Source organism: Caloenas nicobarica, chromosome 11 (assembly GCF_036013445.1).
Source record: "Caloenas nicobarica isolate bCalNic1 chromosome 11, bCalNic1.hap1, whole genome shotgun sequence".
NCBI classification, from domain to species: Eukaryota; Metazoa; Chordata; class Aves; order Columbiformes; family Columbidae; genus Caloenas; species Caloenas nicobarica.
In genome coordinates this window covers 21,483,226-21,509,894 of record NC_088255.1, presented here as the reverse complement: position 1 = coordinate 21,509,894, position 26,669 = coordinate 21,483,226, and the positions used below count along the sequence as shown (strand labels likewise).

General features: G+C 39.8%; 2 protein-coding genes across 5 annotated transcripts in view; one reads left to right on the top strand and one right to left on the bottom strand.

The window, feature by feature from the left end:
• The first annotated feature begins 597 nt into the window (after window positions 1-597).
• On the top strand, window positions 598-25,011 carry APPL1 (adaptor protein, phosphotyrosine interacting with PH domain and leucine zipper 1). The gene is made up of 22 exons (XM_065642861.1): window positions 598-723; window positions 4,522-4,620; window positions 5,248-5,307; window positions 6,205-6,276; window positions 7,067-7,154; window positions 8,711-8,752; window positions 9,546-9,604; window positions 10,064-10,210; window positions 11,032-11,114; window positions 11,219-11,377; window positions 12,608-12,796; window positions 13,261-13,303; window positions 13,943-13,999; window positions 14,418-14,509; window positions 15,034-15,216; window positions 17,480-17,529; window positions 17,887-18,061; window positions 18,165-18,201; window positions 19,681-19,827; window positions 20,023-20,073; window positions 20,426-20,515; window positions 21,054-25,011. The coding sequence occupies exons 1-22, from the start codon at window positions 670-672 to the stop codon at window positions 21,201-21,203; spliced, it is 2,127 nt and encodes a 708-aa protein (XP_065498933.1). The 5' UTR covers window positions 598-669; the 3' UTR covers window positions 21,204-25,011.
• The window catches only part of ASB14 (ankyrin repeat and SOCS box containing 14), a 31,279-nt gene continuing 7,453 nt past the window's right edge, over window positions 2,844-26,669 (bottom strand). Inside the window, exons 11-13 of one of the 4 annotated variants that reach the window (XR_010606831.1) lie at window positions 25,768-26,109; window positions 6,514-7,681; window positions 2,844-4,381 (exon numbers count right to left, since the gene is read on the bottom strand). Coding sequence is in view for 1 of the 4 variants with exons in the window: in XM_065642862.1 (XP_065498934.1) it covers window positions 25,916-26,109 (194 nt within the window). In the remaining 3 variants the exon portion in view is untranslated. Of the gene's footprint in view, window positions 4,382-6,513; window positions 7,682-22,902; window positions 23,509-24,278; window positions 26,110-26,669 lie in introns of those variants that run through there. The other 3 variants (XR_010606830.1, XR_010606832.1, XM_065642862.1) reach the window with 3 other exon arrangements.

Here is a 26,669-nt window from a genome sequence, read left to right as displayed (position 1 = left end):
TGACAAGGACACAACAGCACTAGTCCCACTGTGGTTTTGTTCCCGAGATAGTTGTTCTGAGAAGACAGCAGCCTCCAAATAAAGACAAATAGGGCTAGGAGGACATACTGATTCATAACACAGAGTACACACGTAACTACAACAAAAAAAAAAAAGTTTGCTTGCTTTTTTTCCGGAAACTTCGCTTGACAACCATCACCTGTGTGCTACACCAAACACCAGAGCGTGGAAAAGCCTCCGTCGGTCTCGGTTCCCCACTCACCTCCCGCCGCAGCGCTCTCCCGAGAGGCGGGAGCCGACCTGGCCGCCAGGAAGGCGCCTCTTCTCCGCTCCCGTGCCGCGTCACGGGCAGGGAGGGGGCGCTGGCCGAGGGACGCGGCTCCCTCAGGGCACACGGCGGGCAGCCAACCGCGGCGCGCGCCGCTCCCGCCACGCAGAGGCGCGAGGCGCCGCCAGCCCCGCGCGTGCGGGCAAACAGACAGACCCGCTGACCAATAACAAGAGGGGCAGGCTGGGTGGAAGAACCAATCGAAAGGCCAAGCGGGGAGGGCGGGACATCCGGCGCGGAGCGGGGCGGGGGCGGCTGTGTTGTGGCCGGGGAGAAGGGGCGGGTCCCTCCGCTGGGGGCTGCGGAGCTGCAGCGGCGCACAGTCCGGCCCGGCCGCCGCCATGCCCGGCATCGACAAGCTGCCCATCGAGGAGACGCTGGAGGACAGCCCGCAGGTGAGGGAGGCGAGACGCGGGCCGGTGGGGGAGGCCGGATCGGGCCCAGACGTGAGCGCCGGGCCCAGCGCCGCTCCGCGCTCGATCCCCCCCGCGTTCCCGTGGGGAGACGGAGAGTCCTCGGCGGCGGCCGGGAGGGAGGGGGACAGGGCAGGGCCCGGCGGGCGTGCCCGGTGCCTTCCTGTGCTGCTGGCCCCGGGGCTGGGCCGGGGGCGGCGGCTCCGCTGTCCGCTCGGGCCGGGCCCCCGGCGGGCGGCGCCCCCGCCCCGCTGCCATCGCTCGGGTGTCCCGTTCGTGCAGCCCCGGGCTCGGGAGGGTTCGCAGCGGTGACTCCCGTGTTCCCCGCCCCCACGTTTACATTCGTGATTTATTTTGGAGACCTTGTGTTGGCAAAACCCGTCTCCGTTTCTCAAGACGATTTTTTTTCTTACGTTTGTCTTTTACCAAAAGCGCTTTACGGTTCGATAGACCCGTGTGGAAAGCGGTGGTTGGGTGAGGTTCTCTTGGTGATGCCCTGGGTAGGTGGGACACGCGTGGTGCTGAGGGGCCTTTAGTTGCTCCGGTGTCTTCACTCACATTTCTGCTGCTTGAGCGGTGTTAGTGATGCCATGTACTGCGGTGGCATTTCTTTCATGCTGCTATTAGGCAGGAAATCCTTTATTCAGTTGCACTGATTTCTCTTGCTGGCAGCAACAACAGCAAGTGCTTTGTACTGCTCTTCCTAGATGAAAAAAAAAAAAAGTTTAAAATATATTTTCTTTTATTGCAGCCTTTTGAATTAAGGCCCTTGTTTTGCTGCATTGTTTGTGTAGATGAGCAAGACTTTGTATATAGTAATAGCATATGCCTTGGTAGTTTTAGTTCCTCAACCATAGGCAGAGAAACTTTAAGTTGGTTAATAGGGGATTGTAACCCCACAAATGACAACCAGTTTAACAAACCTCCATCAATTGGAGGGACAACTTAAAAAAAGCAACAGAAGGCGGCCATACAGCAGGTGTCTTCTCAGTATGCAGAAATCGGAACTATTCGTATTTATAGGAAATGGCAAATGTGAGATAAACTTAGGATCCCTAAAAAGTGGGATGCAGGGTTGTTTTTTTCCTAGCACTTAAGACTGGAATAGCATTTGGGAAGCACATGCAAAAAGGTTACATGTTGGAACATAATTAAAAGTTCTAGAATCTTCCATTTATTACTTTGAAATCAGTGCAATGAAAATGGCAACAAATGTTGCTTAAAAAAAGAAGAAACCTTGCTTTCTTCAGGAGTTGCCATGACTTTCTGATTCATGCGTTCATACTGTAATATTGAAAAGGTCATCAGCCCAGGTTGTTGCTTAGTGCTGAACTATGGACTGGAGTTTGGCACTTTGACATGTTTCAGACACAAACTTTATGTATGTAAACATCACATGAAACTTGTTCTGCATGAGGGAAGGAAAGGCTTTTCTAGACCCGCAAAACCCCTTGCTTTCCTCTGACCACTGTGTTTCTAGACGTAAACCAAATGCCAAGTTTACATGGTCTTTAGCTATGCAAAGCAGTGACATTTAAATATTAAATTAGGCCATATATTATACACATACTCAGAGTTTATATATGTATATTTAGACAGAGTTATTGCTCAGACTTATTTCCTGAAGCATTGCACAATGAAAAAGCCAAGAGACTTGATAGTACAGGCTCTATCTCATGTCTTATGGTACCGTACATGTGAAGACACAGAACACTTAACAATTTGACTTCTGCCTAGGTGGTTTCTTTGTGCAGCTTATTGCTGGTAGTTTCTAGTGTACCTGCTCATATATATGGTATGAAAGCATCTTAAAGAACATGCAAAATCATGCAAAGTTTTACTAGAAACACGAGTACACAATTCCTCTATTTTTTTGCTAAGCAATGGTCTGAAATAACTTGTTGACAGTTTCAGGTCATTTTCTTTCCATCAGTATCAGACAAGGTCAGTTTGAAGTCTGGACATCAGTAACTGATATTTTTCATTAAATCATAGCAATTATTTTATTCTACAGTGTTTGTTTTTTAAAGAGTAAGCATAATCCAGAAACCTCACATGATATTCCTTTAAAATTGCATGTTCAGGTTTATTACTGTTCAGGTTTAAAGGTCATGAGTATATAATTCAGTAGCTGTGGCACTATGTAATTTTTTATTTTGCATTCTTTCATGTGTGTCTCCTTTAATGGGAGACTCGTAGCTATTAGGATGACACAACACGTTGCCACACCTGGCAAACATTTGAGTTCTCCTCTACCTCTTTCCTCCTCCACCCCTTTTCCCCTTGTTTTATGAACTGGAACCACCATTAATGTGATTAAATGTATTGATGATGCTGTTTGATTATCTTTTAATATTTAAGTATTCTGTGGGCATTTTGTGGGTATGATAATATTTGTGAGACAGCCAGACATCTGATTCAAGTTAAATAAAGAATTTCATGTCAAAAGAATTGTCAGATAATATACTTCATACAGGTTTAACATGTACTCCTTGATTCTCATTAAGAGCAGAAAATCAGAAAAATAACTGTAAAAGACTTCCATGCTTCAAGGGGAGATGGACTAAAGTTTAAAAGGTTTATTTTATGGGTCTTGCAGGCGATACTCCAGTTTCTACATCCAAGCATCCCAACCAATATTTTAGATTAGGAAAAGCAAATGTAGCCTGTGCAGAGTCGTAGGTACATTGTCTGCTCTTCCCCCTTTGGGGTTTTTGTCTGGGTGGAAGGAAGATATTTGGTATCTCGTGGTGAGGAGTAACATTGCTTCCAAGTGCAGAAAGGATTCAGGAACGTGGAGTCAGCAGCTCACTTAAGCTTAAGGGCAAATTCCGGCCGAGCAACCCGATTGCCTCCGCAGCCGGAGTCGGGGGTGTCCACGGGAAGAGAAGCGGGTGCTGTTCACCGTGACCACAGCCAGGACTCTGGCACGGTCTCTGCCCACATTCCTCTGGTGAAAATGAGAGGTACGGGCTGTGACCTGGCTGGAAAAACTGGTTGGAGAGTTGGGCTGAAAGGGTAGCGATCAGTGTTTGGAATTCTAATGGGTGGAGGGGGATAAAGAGGTTGATTTTGAGGTGGATCCTGTTAAGCATTAATAGGATGCGCAGTCATCGGGCGCGTGGGTGACACCAGCTGAGGAACAGACTGACTGACGAGCTGGGACAAGGACGAAAGGACACAGATCTTGTCACTCTCTTTCACTGTGGAGTGGTGAGGGGGAGAAACATGTATCTTAACAACAAGATGCGGGCTGTACCAGTTTGGTTTGGCCTTTAGTTCCTCAGCCTTTTGATGACAGAAGCGCGGGTCATTGCTCAGGTGAGTCCCAAGCACAGGCAGCACTGTGTTCCTGCAGCACAGCCAGCATCCAGAGCCACAGCCTGGGGTTCGATCTCCCTGCAGCAGCAATGCGGACACCTGCCATAGCATGATACCTGTCATCTTTACCCTTGTCCTTTGGGATGGACCAGAGTGGGTCCAGTAGTTGGCCGCAGTTCCAACTTTTTTAACCACTTGCCCCTCTCCCTTGGTCCTTTCTGTTCTGCCGTGTTCTTGTTTTACCGTGGAGGGCCCGGCAGCCGGGCTGAGCCCGAGCTGGCACATTGTCAGATCCTCTGGCGTGCAGCAGGTGTCATTCCTGTGAACAGTGTTGGAGAGCTGATAAACGTTTCAGTAATGAAACCTCAAACAATGATATTTAACTTTGAAATTCTGTTACATTTAAATACTGCTCTTTGAACTTGACATGTTAGTGTTTTGGCTGTTTCATTTTTACAGACCCGGTCTTTGCTGGGAGTATTTGAAGAAGATGCTGCTGCAATTTCCAATTACATCAATCAGTTATTTCAAGCCATGCACAGAATATATGATGCACAGGTAGTGTTAATTAAATTCTTGAATCCATTATAAAGCTTTTGAACCACATTTTTCATGTCTCTTCCTTTTTTTGAAGGTATTATAAGCAATATTTTTTTTTATGGTTCCACATTCTTTAAATGTGGAAATGAAACAAAATAAGAATTAAATAATTGTTTTTCTGTATGTTAGGGAGTGGTAAATACTAAATTCTCATTATTTCTTCTGCAACAGGATTTGTTATGACAAGTAAAAAGATTTTATGGCCTTCTAGTAGTTCTATTGTATTTCCCAGGTGTTTCTGAAATGTTTCCCACCTTAGTGTGTCTGATAGTATGTACCAAGTGGGAGATTATTTTTTACTTGCAATATGTTTGTTTCACTCATCACCAGAAATACAGAGATCGGTGCACAGAGTACAGGCTGTGAACTTGGTATTTGTGAACACTGATTACCTGTAACTCTCAATAATGTTAGGGAAACGGAAGGGCAGGATGCTTACCTTTCTGAAAATCTATACTCACATTTTAAGTTCCATGTCTGTAAGAGCTTCCTCTTCAAATAATGTGATTTTTTAAAATATTGATTTAAAAAAAATGTAACAAGCTTGGGGGTTTTTGTTTGTTTTGTTTTGTTTTTTTAAATCAGAATGAATTAAGTGCAGCAACTCATCTGACTTCAAAGCTGCTGAAGGAATATGAGAAACAGGTACTGTGTAAATCATTGTTGGTTTTGTGTGGTCAGCACTAAGTGTTCTTGTCCTTTATCAGAGCACAGTGTAGAATGGATGTAGGTTTGGCCCAGATAAAATGAACTGCTGTAGCTGGTGGCTCCAATCTTTGCCAAAAGAATCTACTGTCTTCATATTAGTTCTTCCAAGTAAAACCAAATGAATATTAGCAAGTTCTGAAATATTTTACTTTTGGATCAGTGGTTTGGGGGTTGCTTAGGGTGGTGGTGGTCTTTCGTTTTTGTTTTATAAACCTGTTTACTGTTAAGTGCTTTAATTTTACTAGTCACGAAGAGAAGAGATTGCATAGCAGTCTCCATTTAACAACCATAATTTACTCTTATTGGGAGAATAATTCCATCTCTGACAGCCCAGATTGTGGAATCCACACCTTTCCCCACTGGTAGCCCGTTCTATGAAGGGTTTCCTATCTGTAGCTCTGCTGCTGGAACCTCTTTTCTGAAATGTATGTTAAAAACAAAAAGTTGCTTCTTTTAAAGAGGCTGGTGCTCCCTGTCCTCATTCTCTACCTAATGAGGTGAACTGGAAAAAGTTCTATTTATGAAAAAGCTGGATGTCAAGTCTGCATCTTTCCTGATTTTTAAAAAATAAATCTATAAATTAATTTTAAAACCCATTAAATTAATTAATTACTGTATTTTAAAATATATATATTTTGGTGATAATTATTTGTTACTTCTGCCCCTCCCAAATATTCTGTCTTCACAGGACAATAAAGAAGTGCTTCAGTATATCTTAACTGTATGATATTTTAAAATAATGGAATACCTAATACATTCATAGAAATTATTTGTATAGTTTTGTGAATGGCAGAGAACACTGCAAACAACGTGTCTCCTTTTCTTTTCTTTTAGCGTTTTCCACTAGGGGGAGATGATGAAGTTATGACTTCTACTCTACAGCAGTTCGCAAAAGTGATAGATGAGGCAAGTGCTTGTATTTGCTTCACTTGCTTGGCTAATGTTGTCATGTGTAGACATTAACTTGTTGAATTATTCCAGCCTTTTTAAAGATAGGAGGTACATAAATGGCTTTCATGTGTCAATAAGGTAACACTTAATCGTATATTGCAGCATATATTTAAAGTTATTGAACCTGAAGATAAAGAATCAATTCAGCAAAATGAGGATACATTGTCAAGAGAGAAATGTAATTTAACTTACTGTAGATACAGCCAAAACCATTACAGAATGGCAGGTAAAAACGGGTTTTTGTGAGGGTATTTTGATTGCCTGGTTTTAGATACGTGACTGAGAAAGGAACCTCTTGCTGTCTGTATTGGAGACAGAGACTGACCCTTTGGAAAGACAACTTAGCACCTTTAAGGTCCAAATCAGGATTTTTTCCAGGATCCCTCTCCCCACTTTGAACACTACTTAAACAGCATTTTGGAGGAATAACAGGTTTGTTCTGCCTCTGAAACTGTGGAAGACGGGCTGTGATGTAGCTGGAAGGAAAATGGAGAAATAAACTGACCAGTCGTCAGAGAACATATGAGGCCATTCGTAGGGACGAATACTAAACTCTAAAGATCTATAAAAAGCTAGTGATGAGATCAGGAGCCTGGAAAACAATAGAGGTAAAAAAATGAATGTCTACAAAATTACTTTTGAGTTGTACGTGTCATCTTTAAGTGAAATTGATGCCAACCTGCCTTGATTTGATTTAGTCTCAGCACTTGTTCCCTAAAATTTCCTTCTTTTGCTTCTTTCACAGCTCAGCTCTTGCCATGCGGTTCTTTCAACTCAGCTTGCAGATGCAATGATGTTTCCTATTACCCAGTTTAAAGAAAGGGATCTAAAAGGTAGTACTCGAACAAATACTGTTTTTATCAACAACAGCAATGACAAAAACATAGCATTTAATCTCCATAGCTCTTATTTCACTAAATAGAATACGCCACTTATTTTTCAGCTCTCAAAGTATGCATCTCCCAATTTAAAAAAATGTAAGTTATTTCTATTCATGAGAGTATTACAGCTGAAGAACTTAACACTGTTACTGTTTCAACAAAAATACTATTTGTATTATGGAAGCACTTATCGTCTATTCAAGATGAAAATTTTGCAGTTACTGTAAACATTAGGAAAGAATAATTTTCAGATAATTTGCATGTTCCAGAAATAGTTGTATAGATTTTAATATCATGCCATCAATATAATGGCTGGACTGAACTCAAAAGGCAAAGTACCAAAGTTGTACTTACTATATTAGTAAGATTTCCTAAGGTGGTTCTTGAACCCTGCTGCAATCCAGGTGGCCTCTTCCGTGCAGGAATAAGATGCTTCCAACTTCTTATTTTGGCAACAGTTCTATCTTTTTCTGCGTGGTCTAAAATAATACATAGTGTGTCTGATTATGAGAGATTTTACTTGAGATGCTAAAGTATGGCAAATGGGCTTCGAATACAAACAATAAGAATTAAAACCAAAATAACTGAAATCCCTAATGTGAACATCCTAAAGCGGGTAAACCTAACGTATGAACATTTTATGTCTAGGTTGAAATAAAAGTGACAAGAGTTGCATAAGTCTTCTAGCTCTTTATGAATCTTGGAAGATACTTGTTCGGCAATAGTTTGTTGCGAGGTTATGGATTAAATGGGTTCTGCTTTTTGAGCAAGGGAACGTGATTATCTCAAGGCTAATGTTACTCCTCAGAACCTGGAAAAATCTCCTGTTAATATTTACTGAAGAAACATCCCTGAGGCGATAACCAGAATTAAATTTTCCCACTGGCAGTTTTTAACCACTAGCTGACGTGGTATTTAGTGACACCGTACCTCTTTACAGACTTTGTAGGCACTTTCTGTAAAGCTTTTCCATGTGTTTTTGTCTTTGTTTTACCATAAAGTCGAACGCAGCTCTCTGTCACTTTATGCTGCAATGTGAAACCAAACCACAATTGAGATCAGAACAAGTGCTGAGTATTGCACGGTTTTCTGTCCCCTGGCAGAGTAAGAATTAATAACCATCTAGACCGTGACTGATTTTGGGTAGGAGGAATCACAGTGTGTTTGGGGCTTTCCTTTCACCCAGCCATACTGCCCATCTCCTGTGCTTCTGCTTCCCCAACTCAGACCAGAACTGTAGGTGATGTGTTTGTATCCACGATGTCTTTCGAAGTAATTTGAAAAGAAGTTCCTCTTTAACTTATTACAGTAAAATGTCTTTTTTGGTAAGGCAGGCAGCCACACAGCTGATCCGCAGGCACTAAGTCAGAGCAGGCGTTCCAAGCCACGTAGTGCCCGTGCCGGTAACTCCAACCACAGCTGCTCAGTACTGAAACACTGCATGAGAAACCTTAATACACCAATGTTATGTTAACAACTCATTTCAATTGTGATATGTTGTTTTGTAGAGATATTAACTCTAAAAGAAGTTTTCCAAATTGCAAGCAATGGTAAGTGTAAAATACTTAATGTTATAGATATTACAAGACAGCAGTGTTATTGCAGATCATTTACTCTGAAAACTAGTGAAGATAGCAAGGCTTAAGTGAGTAATTATGCTGTAATTTTTTCTAGTGATACTTAGGCACCCAGCTTTCCTTGGTTCACCTGTAAATCCTTGCTTTGTTTACCAAAGTGTTAAAGCAAATTGACAGTATTAATCTTTTTTACAATACTTAAAATGTATATATAATTCTTAAATAATTTATTGTTATGCTACCAAAATTACTAAAAATAGTAAGGTGCTAGCTTACTTTTAAAGTCAGGACTGGAGTAATAAACAAATTTTCCCTCCCTAAAAGTAGTTTGATAGTTCTGTTCCCTATTGTGAGAAGTGACATTTTTTAGCCAGCTCTAGTATATTGTCGTAGAGAACATGTTCTTTAAGTAAAGGTTCTGCTTCTCTCAATGAAAATTGCTTCATTGCTTTAGAAGCAAAAAATGTTAGGTACAGGTTTTCATAATGGAAAGGTGTCTCTACTTACAGAATGTTTTTGTCTTCGAAGAATATTAGATGTTTAGGGAAATTTGTGACAATTTGGCCATATTTGCATCTGGTTAGAATTTTCTTTCCACCCAAGTATAATATTTGTGGCAGTGAAGTAATTGTAAACAGGCAAGAACAATTCTTAAAAGGTTTTTGCATTCAGTTGGCTGTGCAACACACAGTGATATAAGAGGCTTTCTGCTCTGTTTCATAAGTCATTAATTTATCAAAATGATAATAAATTCTCTCTTGCTTAGACCATGATGCTGCCATTACCAGATACGGTCGGTTGTCAAAAAGAAGGGAAAATGAAAAGGTTTGTAAACCAAAATACTTAGTATAAAGATTTTTAGAGGAGATAAGAAATAATTTTCTTCTAATATATATATCTATGATGGAAGACAATGTATGGCAGATTGTACCTGGAGGTTGATAGTTTGATTTAGCAGTCTAGACAGTTTGCTTCCAAACAGAAAAGGTTTCCCCAATACATGTCTGTCTTGTAACACTGAAAATGCTCTATGGTTGAGATTGTGATGCTGTATTTAACTTATTTTTGTAAAGAAATAACCACACTTGCCAGGGAGAAAAGAATGCTGTATTTGTTTCTCATGTCTCTCTCATGTATAAGTTAGAGAAGCGGAACTGGAGGGTAGAATACGCAATAGCTGCTGACAGAGGGTAGAACATTGCTGTGTTGGTTATTCCGTGCTGCTATAAAGCAATACCAAGTGTCAAACGTTCCTCTTCCCCCTCCCCATGTCTGTCTCTTCAGATCAAGGCTGAAGTTATAGAAGATGTATATACTTCAAGGAAAAAGCAGCATCAGACTATGATGCATTATTTCTGTGCATTAAATACTCTTCAGTACAAAAAGAAAATTGCTCTGCTAGAGCCCTTGCTGGGATACATGCAGGCTCAGGTAATTTCACAGTCTGAAAGCTGCAGGTGTGCAAGTAAAAGCACTTCATGAAGGCTGGTGTACTAAAAGCTGCTTTTTTTGTTTAAGTGGATTCATGACTGGTTTATTTGAGGATGGATGCAATAGAAAATACAACTATGAAAAAGTTATTTGGAGGGTCTTAATTTGTGTTTTCAGAAGTATGCCATAAGTATGGGGTTTTTTAAAAAGGCAAAAGCCAGACTTTTTGGTGTCTGGCAGTGCCACAGTGTCCTGAGTAGAAATTAACTTCTGCATACTGCCAGAAAGCTTTCCAAGCCTGAGAAGAGCTCTTGCTGCTTCTTGAAACTAAGCTGTGTTTTGTGTAACCAAGTCCACAGTGCAGCCTGTTGCTCAGCGCAGGGTTTGCTGAGCATGGAACGGCCGCGCCTGGGGGTTCCTGCTCCAGGTTCCCTGGGGCTGAGCTCAGTGCAGACCCGACAGGTTTTCTGGACCAATGTGAGCCCAGTGAGCAAACTGGGGGGCTTGAAAAACCACAGCGAGACCATGGGTTCACTACAAGATCCAACCTTGTTTCATTTCCAGGGCAGTTTCTGTGTATTTCTCTATTTCCTCCAGGTGACTCTGCACGTCCTCGTGACAATGAAACCCCACTGCGGTGTCAGCGTCAGCCGTCACTTGCAGACAAAAACATGGACTTTATTGAGGGGCTTTAGTGGGAATGAGGCTTGAAAACAGATCTCTCTGATAAACTTTAACGTCCTATGGTTTCATCTGTTAATTGTTAATGTAGTTTTATTAATTACTAAATTCTCCCTTTTCCTCCTCTTGTTCTTTTAAAGATAAGTTTTTTTAAAATGGGTTCAGAAAATCTTACTGAGCAATTGGAAGAATTTTTGACCAATATTGGCACAAGTGTACAGAAGTAAGTTGGTTTTGTTGAATTTTGAACTATTCTAAAGACAAGTATTTTTTCTTTTTCTACTTATTAATACGTTATCTTTGTTACTAACACATTATTTCCCTTAGTGTTCGCAGGGAAATGGAGTGCGAAGTAGAAAACATGCAACAAACTATAGAGGACTTGGAAGTAGCCAGTGACCCACTGTATTTGCCTGATCCTGATACTACAAAATTTCCCGTTCATAGAAATCTAACACGGAAAGCTGGCTATCTCAATGCAAGAAAGTAAGAATAACTTGGTATTTACAAACTCCAGAATATTTAATTTTGGGAAAGGAAAGCTAAAAAAGTATGCAGTGGTTGTTTTGAAGTAGCTATGCTAATTTTCCATAGTTGAGTCAGTCAGTCACACAGGAGTTACTCTATTTCTTTCTTCAGACTCCTTCACTCAATTAGTATTGATTTAATTGTTACACTGACATAGTGTGATTCAGGTGCAAAACATAGTTATCCTGATTTTAGTCCAATCTTGCTTGAAGTTTCACATCAAAAAGAAAAATTGAAGTTTAGGAGAGTGTGATTTCACTGCTCTGTAATTGGAAAACAACAGGATTGCAGCTATCAGAATTATTATATATCTGTTAAAGCTTTGGGATTCAAGTTACTAACGTGATACAAATAACAAGCTTGAGAGATACAAGGCAAAACATTCTCTGTTGAGGAAATACACTTGGAACAGGCCTCTCAATTTCATGAGGCACCTTCAGCCCACTGCAGGAGCTGTTACTACAGTTAGTAAAGTCTAGCAGCTGATTTTTATAGTTATTAAAAATAAGTTGTAACACTCCATTTTTTTCCCATAATTTATATAATAAGCTCCAAGGAATTTTTTTTTAAGTGTAATTACTTTTGCAGCAACAGTTGGAGTAACATCCTCACCGAATGAGGCGTGAATTTCTGTAGTACAGTGCAATTACAGCAATTATTATTGACAAGAGTATCTGAACAAAAAGGGAGGCTAAACTGTGTTACTGATTTTTAGTTTCAGATTGTTCTTTTTCTGCAAATCTAGGAGAAAAAAAAAGAAAAACACCAACAAAACCCCAACGTGTTCTAAGGAAAATTTTTGAAATCTTGTTAAACAGTACAAAAGACTTACATGACTGAGCTAATGCTTAACACAGAGTTCTTCAAAGCTTAATAAGTGTGGAGTTTAGAGGTCTTATCAGTTATATTGATAATGCGTATAATTTGAATATGCATATTGTATAAAGCAATACTGTAAAAGCTTATCATCATAACTGAAGTGCTTGTGCCTTTTTATTCTAAATTAAGTTTCACGTAACCGAAGAAAGCAACTTCAGCTGTAAGGTTGACCTGAAACATTGAATGGGCAAAAAAGTTTTCCTTGGGGCCCAGATGGTTTGTTCCAATTTGATTTTCTTATTTTTCTAATTTATACAGCCCAGATGGACTCCTAATCTACTAATTACAAACTTCTTTTTATCTTTTTAGTAAGACAGGGCTGGTATCGTCCAGTTGGGAGAGACAGTTTTACTTCACCCAAGGTGGGAATTTGATGAGCCAGGCGAGAGGGGATGTGGCTGGGGGGCTGGTCATGGACATCGACAACTGCTCGGTCATGGCTGTGGACTGTGAAGACAGACGGTACTGTTTCCAGATCACATCTTTTGACGGTAAAAAGTAAGTATTCTTACATTACTGTTACCTGTAAATAATAGTGGACTCACTAATTAAGAAAAGAACGATGGTCTGCCTTTAGCCAGATTACAGCTTGATCGATTTGGAGGGTATTTAGAAGCAAAACCTGGGATGCCTTTTGAACTTTGTGATGTCTGGGGCTTTTAGTTTATCAGCTCTATAATGTAGCTGAGTGGTATTTCAGAATAAAATTACTATAACCAGTTTACAATCATGAATGATTGCATTTTGTGAGTGCTTAAGTATTACATGGGCACAATTAGAATTTTGTTCAATTGAAATGAAAACAGATTTTTTTAAGTTAAATGTTGACTGCACTCAGCACGTACACAGAATCTTCAGCCTGTCTTAGGTGGTTGTGCAATGTACCAACATGAAAATGGAGCTTACTGTGTGAATGTACTTCTGAGGCATTTTAAATTGTCTTTTCCATTCTCCTCTTTCAGGTCTTCAATCTTACAGGCAGAGAGTAAAAAAGATTATGAAGAGGTAAGTTTATAGGAGTTTGCACGGGGTGCAGTGATGTTCCTATCATCACTGCTCAGTCTGGTGATGCAGATTTCCTTGCCCGCGCAATGGCTGAATACCAGCTGAGAAATGTCAGTATTCAAATATTAGGTCAGCAAACTTATATGTGGTAGCAAGTATTGGTGGGGAAAGGAAATGCAAAAAAACCCAACGACCACCATCACCCAGTCAGCCAGCAGGGATATCTTTCCCTACTTTTTTTAGCTTTCTTTAGAGGTGGAAATAAAAAGTTTCTTTAGACTTTTTGCAACTAGAAGCCTAATGGTGTAGGCACGTACTGTTCCAACAAAGAAGATTTTAGTTATTACACTGGAGTACAGAGAATCCTTTTTTTTTTTAATACCTTAAAGTTGTGATTGAAGCTTGCTTTAGTTTTGATTTTTCAGTGTGACTAATTTTTTCAAGCGAAGTCTGGATATTGTGTGCAGTGTACAGATAGTAGTGAATTCAGTGACAAGGTGGGTGTGCAGAATAGTGGTTTGGCTCCCTGAAGTTACAAAGAAAGTGGGAAAGATGCTGAAACTAGCCAAGTCAGGTATTTAATCGAGTTGTTAAACCATGAAAAATTATTTTTTCTTTTTTTTTTCCCGTCTTTTTCAGTGGATATGCACCATAAACAACATATCTAAACAGATATATCTAAGTGAAAACCCTGAGGTAACTTGACTAAAATTTATAGTATCAATATGTTAAGATGTAGCCATGCACAAAATTTAATTTAAGAGATCAGTGGGACTAATTGCACAGCATAGAATTAACCTGAGTGCTTCCTACATGTTTAATTATAAGCTTTTCATGGTGTGAAAACATACAGTCCATTGTCTCCTTCCTCTAAATGCTTATATAGAAAGCATTAAAAATACGTGGCTTTTATATTTGGTATAACTTTGTGACGCCTTCACAATCTCATGTTCCTATTTCATATATGATACTTTGCTACAAATTAATATGACAAATATTCTCACACACGATTGAGTTTGTAAGTTCTGTCAATTACATATAGATAAAACTACAATCTTAAAGCTTATTTTGAGGAAGGTGTTTTCAGTTCTTTTCTGCCGTGTCTCTATTGCAGGAAATTGCTGCCCGTGTGAACCAGTCGGCTCTGGAGGCTGTGACTCCGTCGCCCTCCTTCCAGCAGAGGCACGAGAGCCTGCGGCCCGCGCCGTGAGTCACGTTAGCTGTGGAGGGCATCCTGGGTGCCGGGCCAGGAAAAAACCAACCAAGAGCCCAGAACTTTCTAGATTCAGAAGAAAATATTTGATAGAGGAAAACTTCTTGAACTCCCTTTTTGAGCATTGTTTAGCATCCATTGTAATCCAGATCTCCAGCTAAGAGAGTTTTGTTGGTTGCATCGTACGTCTGGTTTGTGGTATGAATTCATACTGAGATTTTTTCTTAATGTGTCCAGCTCCTGGAAGCAGACCCCAGGTTGTTTGAACATCAATATATAATCATGATATGAAATAGAATACAAGCTGATGCAATTATTAATGCAAGCAGTGTTAACTTACTTAAATTTGACAAGGAAGGTAGAATCCATTTTTGTTTACTATACCCCGATCTTCAGGTTTTGAGTTTTGTTTTACATCCAAGTTTTGGAATATTGTATTGGTCTCCCATATGGTTTAATTTATTATCAACCAACTTGTAACTAGAGATCTTAATTTTGATTTTTTGTTTTGTTTCAGACAATCTCGTCCTCCTGCGGTTCGCACCAGCAGCACAGGGTCGCTGGGATCTGAATCAGCAGCTTTATCGGCACTTTCCTTGGATTCGCTCGTTGCCCCCGACACTCCCATACAATTTGACATAATATCTCCAGTTAGTGAAGATCTGCCTGGTCAAGCAAAATCTTCAGGGCAGTTGGGCAGGTAGGAAATGTAGAGAGAAGGAAAAAATTCCTAAAGTTGATGTTATTAATTTAAAAACAAACAAGCAAGAAAACCATGTTTAGGCCACAGCTCTGAAACACACGTTGCCTTTGCCCTGACTCATGGCGCAAGATCTGCAGTGGCCAGTGAAGCAAAACCATTTTTTAAATTGTTAAATAGAGTTGTAAAAAAAAATGGCTTAATTAAATGCACTAGATTCAAGGTGTAGTTTTCTATTTAGCAGTAGCTTTTCTCACTTTAGCACCTAATGCTTTTATTTATTGATTTATTTTAATCTTTTGGTTTCACAAAGTATTCTCCTTTCCTATTGCTTGCTCACCCAGCAGCTTGGGTTATTTCCTCTTGGAAACTCAAGAGAAATTTGGTAGCGCTGCCTCCAGGTGCTGATGCCATTCGATGCCACTCCTCTTAGCCCGACAGGTGAGTGAAAATGATCTAGGCTTCTAGAGTAACCCCAGACACAGACAGCTTAAAATTGTCTAAGAGCGCTTCCCAAAACAGAAAAACATTCTCTCCTACTTGTTTTTTTTTGCAAACTTCCCATTCAAAAATAATAATAAAGACCTGTAAATCTGCACTGCATTTCTGGAATTATATGTCCAGAATTCAGACATTAAGAAAACATATTTGCAGATCCAGCTGCTCTTAACAACAACAAAAAAGCCGAAAAGCTGAAAACTAATTTACCTTACTCTAGTTCCAATAATGTGTTGTAGCTCCCTGCCCTCTAGAAAAATATTCGAATTTTCAGTTGCACCTCACCGATACATAAGAGTTAAAATTATATATATTAAGCCTTTTTTTTTTTTTTTGGACAGTTTTCCTTTTGTTGTTGTTTGGTATAGCAGGATGATCAGATGGCTGACTAGGTCTTTAAGAACATACTGATTTAAAATAGTTGTATTCCAGGAAGTGCAGAGGTTAATACTTCAGCTAAATTCCTGTCATCAGTTATAATTCCATTCTAGAAAATCTTATTTTTCATAGCAGAAATCATACAGAGTTGTGCTTGGTATTTCTAATTAACCATCACTGTCGATGAAGACCTGCAGACAGGCAACATGCTACTTTAGAAGTATTAATTATTAAAAAACCCACTTCCCTTAGTTTCTGATACTGATGACGTTTGAGTTTTATTTTTGCTTTTTGAAACATCCTGTGAGATTGTGCAGTGACTTTTGCAGTCTGATGTTAAGTGACAAGTCTGAGCAATACAAGAGGCTAATGGAAAGAACTTTAGGGTATTTACACATCATGCATTTAGTGGGACGATTCTTGATTGAGTCCTTGTTCTTTAACCATCGTAGCAACACAATCGTGAGCTCAGAGTTCACTCTAGAACAATTCTGTCACTCTGGACTGGACATCTCTTAGTTCAAAGCTTTCACTGATAAAATGGACCTGGCAGCCAGTGGGACGTGTACTGAACAAGAGATTGGCAGATTCTTTTTGCTCAGTTCTGAAACTTGCTTTTAGAACACTGAACTAGTGAGAGGTGACACTTTCATTACACCCCTATAAAACCTGATTTGAGGTTTATTGAACCCTTGACAACAGGTTTTCGGCCACCAGTTAGCCAAAGAGAAGTTTGAAATAAAATTTCCCCATTCCCCATGCTCTTTCCAGCATTGCTTTCCTGCTTTTGAAACATGTAGACTTGGAAGCCTAGAGTATTTTCACTTTTCACTGTAACCGATGGCAATTCTGTCTTTGAGAGCCAGAAGTAGCCACATTTCTCTTGACCCTCTAGGAGTAAAACCCCAGAGATGTTTTCAGAAAGCTGCATTTGAAACAAACCCAGTGACTTCTCACCAACCGGAGCCAGAGATGAGACCGTGGTGCTGCTGTGGGGAGCCGACAGGAGCAGCTGGGGCTGCAATTCCTCAAGCTGTTCAGAGAAATTTCATCCCCTCAAACTGCACCTTTTCAAATATTTAACAAGGTTTTGACTTGGGCTTAATTCAGATAGAAAAAATACCGTGTGATGCAAACTCTCCGTGGCAGCAATAGGACAATAATATCTGGTATTTTTCCCACAAATTGAGCTCTCAAAAATACAGCGATTTATGTCTAACTCTTGATTAAATTGCTTGTCCTTACAATTTATCACACGTGATTCCTCCAGATTACAAGCCTATGAAATCACTACATGTTTTTATTTGGTGCAGCATGAGAATACTACATTATTTATTATTGGTTCTTGTAATCTCATTCCTGGTTTAATGTTTTCATTTTTTAATAGACGCACAAATCCTTTTGGTGAATCTGGAGGCTCAAAATCTGAAACAGAAGGTAAAGATTTTATTTCAATGTAAAATTAAAACTAGAATTAGATTTTTTTTTTCTATTTTCCTCTGTAGCTTTTCCTAATTTAAGACCAGTTTTAGAATGCTTAGTTACATTAGCAGTGTATTAGACAAGCTACTGCCTGAAAGTCTGTTTTAAAAATAATGAATTGCATCTTTTTTATTCATTAAACCAAATGAAAAGACGTGTGACTTGCTGTTTAGTAATTTATCTCTAATTCCCAAATACGAGCAGCCTATTGCCAAGTTATTAGAAGTTTGGAGCTTTCCTGCCTGCAGTCCAGCTTTGGTTTTGAATGGACAACCCAAACTGGAGTTCACTTTTTTCAATCCTTTGTCTTAGATTCAATTCTTCACCAGTTATTTATTGTAAGATTTCTTGGCTCTATGGAGGTGAAGTCTGACGAAAGTCCAGATGTGGTTTATGAAACAATGCGTCAGATCCTGGCAGCTCGCGCCATCCATAACATTTTCAGGATGACGGAATCACATTTATTAGTCACTTGTGACTGTTTAAAGTAAGTTTGCTTCCTGACTTCTACTGATGATTATTTACAGAATGATCTTCTTTCACTTTGTTAAAATTTACTTTCTGGTTTGTTTTTAAAATCAAATTTTCAGGTTAATTGATCCACAGACACAAGTTACAAGACTACGAGTAAGTAACTTTACATTTTAAGAAAAATACTCAGCAATGTAATTCTTCTACTTTCAAAATAATGTTGGTAGATGTTAGCAAAAATCTCTGGCAGCATGAGATTTCCCAACAAACTTCTACTGAAATTAGGAGACTAATGCGTACACTTAAAAATAGCCAGAAGAACACTAGCAGATCAGGTGATTTCAAGAGGTCAATAGGCTTTTGAATGTTATTCACCCTCCCCTGATTTGATAGGGTAAAAACTTAGGAAAGCAGAATATTGTATTTTAACAACATGTTTGATTATAAAGATTTCTGTTGTTGGTTGAGAGGTAACGTTAAGTTTGGAGTCAAATTAGTTCTGAAGTCCAAAAAGTTAAAGTTTGCTTGGTGGTGTTTTGGTTTTGGTTTCGGTTTTAATGCATAATTGCACTGAGAGTGTTGTACCGTTTCTGGTTTGGGGTTTTTTATCTAACTCTTTATAAAAAATGCACTTGAGAGAAATAAGTAGAATTCTTCTTAGGATATCAAATAACGCCAGCTTAATTCTTTAACAATAGCAGTCTTTCTTTTTCATATTTCAAAACTGCTTCCCTCCTTCTTTATGTACAATGTATGATCTGTCATTTAATTCCTTTGGGTCTTCTTTTAAAAACATTCAGTTTTTCAGGGACTCTGAATTGCTTTCATTTCCGTAAGAGGAAATCCTAAGCATGTGAAAATGTCTTGATCTTTCAAGTAGTGCTTTTTTCTTTTTTTGCCTTTGTGGCGTTAAGTTCCAAAGGGCCCCAGAGCCGTAAGCTCTTCCAGGTGAGAACGTCGGCCGCCTGTATGTCCAGATTTGAAATGGGCAGGTTTAAGGTCAGGAAGAACTCGTCAGTTTATCACAGTTGTAGTAGGGGCCTTGAGGATTTAAAAACTTATTTGTCGCTAAATCATAAAAAGATACATTTGAAATTTCTAAGTCCACCCTGAGCAGTGAGAATGCAAAATAGATTGATTGTAACAGAACAATAAGGATAAGTGGTTTGTTCGTTGTGGGGGTTTTGTGTGTGTGGTTTTTTTTTTCTTCTTGCTCATATAATTCAGGAGAGCTGAACTAATTGCAGTACAAGTTCTGCAGAAGTAGCGCCTTTACCTGGCACTAGACATTGAAAGCTTAGTCACAAATGGAATTTGTATGAATGATAGCTCTTTAAAGAAAACAAAGGAGTGTATTCACCTTTAGAAAGATGCCTGAATTGCATTGCAGATGTGATCCACTTTTCTTACCTGGAGTGTGTTTGTGGAAATTTTCCTATATTTTGAATAATTTAATCTTTGCCTTCTAAGGTATTGTTTGTCTCTTGTAATTACATGATTGGTCAGCTTGTAACTTCTTTGGGTGTGGTTGTGTGTTTATGATATTGAAGTAATTAATGTGCAGTATATTGAAACCTGATATAGAAAATATTTGGAACCAGCTTTAATATCTCCATATTTGATCGTTTTTGGCAGTTTCCTTTGCCCAATGTAGTGTTGTATGCTGCGCACCAGGAGAACAAGCGCCTCTTTGGATTTGTGCTTAGAACGTCGGGAGGGAGAGTTGAGAGCCGCCAGACTTCCATCTGCTACATCTTTGAATCAAACAATGAAGGGGAAAAGGTATCGGTGACGGCTGTATCGGTTTTGAACCCGATGTGGATTCCAAGTCATTTAATCCAATTCAGTTAAACTTGGCAGTCTAAGTACCTGCAAGTGCTTTAAGACGCCATCATATCTAATTTGGGAATCTGGCTGAATTTTAAAGGCATTTTTCTGAGAGTCTTTCTGATTATTTCCAATCTGTTTTGTGTTTAGATTTGTGACTCTGTTGGACTGGCAAAACAGATAGCTCTTCACGCAGAGCTGGTAAGAGCCTCCCTGGGGCAAGGGATGCTTGTGAATGGAAGGGACAGACGAGATTTACCACATGGCATAGAACATATTCTGCAGGATACTGATAGCTGCAGTAATACTGCTCTGGTGTGTTTTAAGGGATGTTTTCTAGAATTTAAACCCAAGATAAAAAGACTTTGACCAATGTCTACCATGGAACAATATTAAAGATGGGATTCGGCTTGCTACCTTTAACAAAGGTACCAGCCCTTTAAAAGAAGAATAATCAAAACAGTGGCATAACAGTCTTGAGCAAACTCACATAAATGGGTAGTGTATCAAACATCTCAGGCTGTTGTTACTGACTTTATCTTTTGCCCTTTAGGATCGAAAAGCATCAGAAAAGCAAAAAGAAATAGATAGAGTCAAAGAGAAACAACAAAAAGAACTGAATAAACAAAAACAAATTGAAAAGGTACATTTCAGCATTATTTCCTAATTCTTTTTTCTACTTACTTTCTTTTTATACTCCAAGCTCCGCTGTCATATTCTTTAGTACAAGTTCGTAGACCATTATGGAATTAAGTTAATTATTAGAAGTATTTCCTGTGCAGATTTTGTATATTTTTGTATAGTAGTTTTTACAAAGAGCTCTTCTGGGGAGATAAACCACAACACATCTTTATAGCAGTACTTAAGAGCAGTGCTCGAAGGAACACCCATCACAGGCCCAAAATAATGTAATTTTCTGCGGAGGGTTCGGTGACACAGAGGCAGGGGCTGCAGCAGGTGTTTGTTCCGACCCACCGTGCTCTGTGGATTCATGGGGGAGCTGTTCTACTAACGCCAACTACTGAAATGTGAATGTTTTAGTTCCCTCGGTACAGGAGACTGTCCATTGATCGTATTAAAGGACAGTTTCTAAATCACAGCAGTGGTATTCTGTTTCAGTTGTACATGGCTTTAAAGTTAATATTCTTTTTCTGATTTCCCCCTTCCCTGTGTCACACCAGGACCTAGAGGAGCAGAGCCGGCTGATCGCTGCTTCCAGCAGGGCCAACCAGAGCAGCGGGGACGGACAGTTTGTGGTCCTGAGCAGCAGCCAGTCGGAAGACAGTGACTTAGGGGAAGATGGCAAGAAGAAGAGAGAATCCGAAGCCTGAGGTTGCCTCCTTATTAACATTGACTGATGGCTGTACCTGGTGAAATGGCACAAGTTTTACAAGAAGTGAAATGCAGGTGGAGGGTCTGTTGTATTATATAAAAGACTTCACAGTATGTAGACCCTATTATGCCTTGATTTTTCTTTCTCAATTAAGTGATTTCCATTCTCATGTCCATCTAATTTCTGTATGCCAGATGATGCATGGTGATGCCACCATGTTTAGGAAAAAATTATGTTTTCTCAAGGCTTCTCTGCAGTATGGAAAAATCTGTGGGTTTTTTTCCCACTGACCTCTCTGTGCAATTGCTCTTGAAGCAAAACTTCAAACTCTCCTTGGACTTCAGCAGTACACTGAAATTTATTCTTTACACCGCGGTATAGAGAACACCTTGCTAGAAGTAAAAGCGGATGTCCAAATAAGGCAGTGCTACGCTTTGCCTGATTTGTTGCACATAACTGTTCTTAGATTTAGAAAGAAAAATCCTTATTAACATCAGTGAGATGTGCAATAGTTCAAGACAGAAATATCTTCTTCTTTTTCATATTGCACTGTATGATACTGTCTTTTTTTTTTTTTTTGGTGAATGCTGGAAGAATTCTTTCAACAGGAGAAAAAAATATTGTCAGAGGTAGCTAAGAACTGATGAGATGCCATTGCACTTTGCTGCATGAGGAATGTATAGAGCATTCCATATCAGATGATAGGAATAATGTATGTATTCTTGTAGCGCAAGTGCCATGTTCTTGGTTTTTTTCCCCAGTACATGTAGTAAAAAGCTGTAAGCCTTGGAGTTCACTTTTTATAAAACATGCTTAGGGTTGCAGGAACATCTTCAATTCCATCATTTTGAAAAATCTTCTGAATATGAAAATGCCTTGCCACAGTACCTACATTTACTGAAAATGAGTTGAGGCTCTTTTAAGTCTTTTTCTGGAAATCCATTTTGCAAACAGAATTTAGTAACTCAAGAGTGAGCCTGTGCTCCTCCATCCTAAAGTCCAGCCCCTGGAGCACTTTTCAAAGCAGTGTCTGTTTACAGCCTCTAATCTGAACTCCATGTTCCATACCCTGTGTAATATTTATTGTGTATAGTACTAAATGTGCATTCACCTTTTGATCCAGAAGAGAAAACTTGTTTGAAGAGAAATATTTATTTTTGCACTAATTACTATAAATACTAAACTCCAGTTGAACAGAAGATATCTCTCTAATAGTGGCATGAAAGCAACAGGAAATGTAGAAAGAGAAGAATATGCTTTCAAGTTATAATATAACAGTTAGGAGTGTTGCCCAGGTCACCGCAGGGCATTTCTGGTGCTCAGGAATGGAAGCGATTTCAGAACATGTCCCGTCGGCTGGCGATGGCCCGGTGCTGGCAAAGCGAGGGGAGCCTCAGGGGGGTTTTGTGCAGAAGTTCCCGTACACAAGGGGCAGCAGCGCCCGGGCAGGACTCAGAGGCTGCGCCAGCTCTCGGAGCTGCTGGCGCTGTCACCGCGGCCTCGCAGGGGACACGGTGCTCCTGCCTCAGGGAGAAGCGGAGGGGGGGGCTGAGCGGCAGAGGCTCCAGGGTCTCTTCCCGAGTGCTGAGCAGCCCCTGTTCCGGACACTGTCCGTCCCCGAGCAGCCAGACTCTGCAGAAACAGCTGCTTTTGCTGCCAGCCTGTGGCCAGGTGGGGCTGGCACACAGACCACAGCAATCTGAGGCTTTTTTCTAAAAACCAGTGGCATTTTAATTTCATATATAGTCTTCTATTTTCATTTCTCGTCCTTAAGAGGCTGTTTTTATTCTTGCCAACAAAAATATACAGAGGGGCAGCAAATCCGATCTTTTTTTTTCCTTTTTGTGCCTCAATCTAGGCTTACAGAGAGGTGCACGGCAGCCAGTTTGTCTCCGCAAGTCGTTCCAGTTCATGTTTTGTTTGTTTGTACTCACTGATATTTCATTTTCTGTCAAATACGATGACAGCATAGCTCAAGGTTACTGTGTCTTACTGCATCTTTCTCAACTACATGATGAAGATGAAGTAATTTTGAACCAGCACAGGAAGAATATGAGATCAGTGCTCTCCGGTTTCTAGTCTAGTCCCCCAGCTTGTCACAGTAGGATTGATTAATGTGTTAACCAGTTTATCTGCAACTGCTCTGTTTCCATATAGAAGACAGTTAATAGATCAGTCACCTCATCAAAAAGCATTTCTGACGCGTAGCTTGTTTTGCAGTATCATTACTGAAGAAATGTCAGAAAATTGAATTAGTCTATTCTTTTTTCTTGAAACCTACCATTACCGTTCTAGACAGAAATCTGCAAAGACAAAGAAGAAAGTGGGAGGAAGTTGGCGGGTGAATTTACTGTCATGTGGGATTTTTCAAATGTAACAAAGCATGATTGGAATTATTCCATTTGCATATCAGACTTTCCATCTATGCCATTAAATGTAGTTTTCTAAAACAGATAGCATAGGAGTGAAGGGCATTTCTTTTGTGTTGGATGATTCTCATCTTAAGCACTAAAAGAAATAGGAAATGAACAAAGAGAATGGTCAAAAGAAAGCAGATTGACATGCATGGAGGAAATGAGGGGGTTTTCTGTTTGTTTGGGAGAGTTTCACTGGTGTAAAATAAGCAAAAAGATATAAAAGCATCTGGAACAGTGACGAAAGCTGCAAGAGCATTCTAACAGCAAGAGTTAATATTTTATATTCTTTCTTTCATCCTATTTTACAAAATTTCTTGCAAGTCCATTAGTCTCCAAGGCTTTTCTTTTTAACCAAGCAGTAGTTGATGGTTTGTTTCTGCCACAGTGGTATCTAAGTTGTCATGACAAGAATACGTCAGTGTGTCCTTGTGAATGCACTTGTATTCCTGATGAAGTTTATATTGCAAGCCAAGGGGTTTGTACAATCTTTCAGGTCATTTTTATAATACAGTGGAGTGGTCAAGTTCTTATGCTGACGTTCTGGATTGGTCCTGTACTAGTGATGTGTAAGTGATTTTTGCAGTGTTTGAGACTGACTCGCACACTTTCCCCGCGCAGCTGGACAAAACCCTCCCTTGGCACGCTTGGGTCAATGCCGCTCGTTCTGTCTTAATCTCTGAAACATGGATAGTAAACGTACTATGCCAGGGCTTCAGTCAGCATTTTGTAGGTTAAAGAAAAGCTTAACTAGAGCAACTTTCTGGGTGGGATTTGTACTGATGCAAAATCCACCTGCAGTTTTCATAATACTGACTTCCAGGAAGTATCGTTATTGGTGATAGGATGCGTTCCCTTCCGTTAACCACAGTTCTAACACACAGTTATATCCCTCTGCTGTCAAAGTGTATCTCAGCTCTCTTAATTTTAGTCATATGATCCAGATAACCTCAGAGGAAATTATTGTACTTGGGAATGCTGATAATTTATTTTTGCAAGAGTCAAAGACTGAACATTAGAAGAAAATCCCTCCCCTCGTAGCTGTGGAGTGCACATTGTTGTAGTCCCAGACAACGTGCAGCTCTGCAGAGCTGGAGATGGCAACAATCACAGTTACTCACATGTACAGAGGCTCTACCAGCACAACCATTCACATGGGTACCGATACTTATCCTCATGGGCTTCATTAGTTTATTATATGATAAACACCATGTAAAAAGCAGTGGGTCATAACTACATTATGGTTAAATTTGTATTTTGTAAGGTTTGTAGAATTTTCTGAGGAAAAGCAGACTTTTGAATTATGTAACTTCAGTGATAAAGATGCATGTATAACTAGAAAAAAAAATCTATGCTTACTTGATAATGAAGGAATAAATACTACTAATGCCATGTGTGTTGATGAACTTTTTTTTTCTGTAAAATATGGACATGTGCAGCATTCTTATAAAGGAGTGCTGTGGGGTGGGGGGGGCTGTGGACGACTTCCCAAGGCAGCTGTGACTGCTGCCAGATAGTGCTCTGAGGGCTTAAGCTCCACCTGCACAAAGAGAAACTCCAAGATTTGCAAACATGCTTTTGGACAGCACTGTAGCAGGAAAACCTACTTCTAGAGAGAGGAATCCAAATAGATAATGGATGAGACATATCAATACCTGAGAATGAGATGCAGAACTAACACGTCTTTCGGAAGTGCTGCCTTCTTGTTGAAACATTGGTATTCCACAGCAGCTGCTGTGACAAGCAGAGGTTTCTGTAGCTGTTAATCCCATTTCCCTGCTTAGAACGTGGGATTGCTTAATTCAGAGAAAAAAAATCTACTTAGGCTGCTCTTCAGAACTTCAATGCAGAACTTCACAAATAAAAACTACTTGGCAAGAGAAAGGGAAGTACAAGAGAAAAAAAATAACTATGTCCCTTCCTGGTTTTAGTTGAATCTCTGCACTTTAACTAAACTCGGAGTTAAACCCTGCAGTGGGGGCAGCGTTATCTGTTACAACAGGCTGTCACTGAGATAACACAGGGTTTGCAGCCCTACGTTTTACAGTTCCTTAAACTGTTCACACTAAGCATTTAAAATACTCGCCATAAAACTTTCAGAAAATTGATATTCCAGTAGATACATAGAATGGGATCGCCAATACTTACATTTTGGAGTTCTCCCCATTTTCTTCAGGGGGACAGGGGGAAATGCTGGTATTCCTTAATATACATAGGAGATCAAATCCCAAAACTAAAAAGCAGCTGCATAAGACAGTCTCATCCACGTCAATGTTCCCTTCAATATATAGAATAATTATGTGCAGTTGAGGTTGTAGGTGCCTGTGAAGTTTTCCTGTCCGTACAGATCGTACTCCTTGTACAGGATGTAGTCTTTCAAGCAGCTGGGCAGTGGAAGGAAGGTCATGAAAACAGGACAACGCAGACGCAACCGGCCCATGCACTCCCGTATCTTCAGACGACAAAGATGCTTCAGAGAGCGAGGATTTGCTAGAAATGAGAAGGTGAGATCGATATTATTTATTAAATTTTGTTCAGTACTCTCCTACCTGGAAAACTGGACCTGTCTGGATCAGCCTTTTCACTTCAGCCCATACATCTCTCAGTTATAATCACTGGCAGCTAAATTTAGCTAAATTTAGCTAAAAAGCTAAATTTTGTTCCTGTCATGCTGACTAGGCTACTGCAAGTTTAAGTAGTAAAGCTTGGGGAATGTGCTTTAACTCCAAATAACTGGTGCCAGTTTTCTGTCAACTCAAAGAAGTAGAATTATGAGTCACTACTTAATCTGTGTACAAACAAAAAGGACATAGAATTAATCTAGACTAGAATTAAATCATTCAATGAAATAGTAAATTATGAGATTTGTTCCATCAACTTGAAGAATGGGGAAAAGCTTTTCTCTCCGTGAGGAGGATCGTGTGGTCTATTTGTAATTCAAGTTCCTAAGTGCTCTACACACATTGTGCAGTTACTGTCAGGCTTCTGAGGGAGACTTAAACCCTACATAGACTGATTCTGGCTTGAGAGGTCTCTTACTGTCAAAACAT